The sequence below is a fragment of the Ichthyophthirius multifiliis genome (genome assembly GCF_000220395.1).
Source record: "Ichthyophthirius multifiliis unplaced genomic scaffold scaff_1120509250675, whole genome shotgun sequence".
Taxonomy (NCBI): domain Eukaryota; phylum Ciliophora; class Oligohymenophorea; order Hymenostomatida; genus Ichthyophthirius; species Ichthyophthirius multifiliis.
The window spans coordinates 1,571-3,014 of NW_004086535.1; the positions used below are offsets into that span (position 1 = coordinate 1,571).

A 1,444-nucleotide genomic window follows, 5' to 3' on the forward strand; every position below is an offset into this window, starting at 1 on the left:
ATCTTTCCAAAAACTCTTTCATACATTTAATTAAAATATCAACTTCTTATTAATTAATATAAAAATGTGTCATTAATCTACAGACACCCTCATCATTTGGTCCGCTAATTTTTATATTTTTCCCCAACAAATTATTTTATAAACTCCCCGTGTGGAAAACCTTACGTCTTTACCTTATAATACACAATATTAATACAAATATCACTTCTAACAACTTCCACTAAATCAATAAGCTCTTCTTTTAATTTATTAGCAATTAAAACCGCCATATTCCAATCTTTTTTTAAAACTTTATTTATTCTTTCAGAGCAACCAATCCTGGTGCTGCAACAACCCCAACCTGCCTCAATCCGCCACCCAAAAGTTTTCTAATCTCCATAGCTTTCTAAATAAACTATTCTGAACCGGCAATAATGGACCCAACAGGTGCACATAATCCTTTACTTAAACTAAATTAAATAGTATCACAATATTTTGTTATTTCTTTGACATCCACATTTAAATATGTAGCCGCATTAAAAATCCTAGCACCATCCATATGTACTTTTATTTCATTTTTTTGCGCTAATTCATATATTTCTTTTAAATGTTCTAAAGAATATACTTTTCCTTAAAAGGTAGGCTATTCAACACATATAATTCCTGTTTTTGGGTTCGTTAGAAATAAAGGCATCTTTCGTACATTTTTTTTTATATCATTTAAACTCATTAACCCGTTTGTATTTTTTGTATCAATTTATCTTAATTATAATAAACATATTTAGGCTGCAGTACTTCTTTCATGTAATACTATATGGCATTCAGAAGATAAAATAAGTTCTTCTCTCGAGAAGATTAACCCATTAGACAACATGTATTACCTAAACAACCAGAAGGAACAAATAATGCACTTTCTTTACCAATAAGCTTTGCTGCATAGTCTTAAAGTTCTTATACTGCTGGATCATCGTTATACACATCATCACCTACTTTTGCGGTGTACATGGATTCTCTCATTTTTAGTGTAGGGTATGTCACTGTATCACTTCTGAAGTCGATATGCTATGGATTCAATTCGTTAAAATTTACGTTTTGAATTTTTTATTTTATTTATATCTTTAATAAAGATATTTTTTTTAATTGTTGATATATTTTAATTATTATATGTTTATATATTTTATAAAAATTTTAAATTTTTAATAATTAGTTTAATCAAATTATTTTTTAAAAAAAGTTATTTAAACTTATTTATTTAATATTATATTGAATTTATATAAATTTTATATTATCAATACAGATAAATATTTTTTTTATTTTGAAATTATATTTATATCCGATTTAATAGTAAATATATTAAAAAATATTTTATAATTATTATTTATATTAATAAAATTATATATAATATTTATTTATATAAAGAGTAAAATATATTAAATTATTTAATATATATAATATAGTGTGCATT

General features: G+C 24.2%; 1 protein-coding gene across 1 annotated transcript, besides 1 other annotated feature; it reads right to left on the reverse strand. All coding sequences in view use genetic code 6, as the record gives it.

Moving 5' to 3' along the window:
* Window positions 1-705: 705 nt before the first annotated feature.
* On the reverse strand, window positions 706-1,095 carry IMG5_088540 (threonine aldolase, putative; the record flags this gene model as incomplete). The annotated part of the gene is made up of 1 exon (XM_004035748.1): window positions 706-1,095. A coding segment is annotated over one exon (390 nt), but the record flags the coding sequence as incomplete, so codon positions are not given.
* A 233-nt stretch (window positions 1,096-1,328) lies between these two features.
* Window positions 1,329-1,394: a microsatellite.
* Window positions 1,395-1,444: the final 50 nt, after the last annotated feature.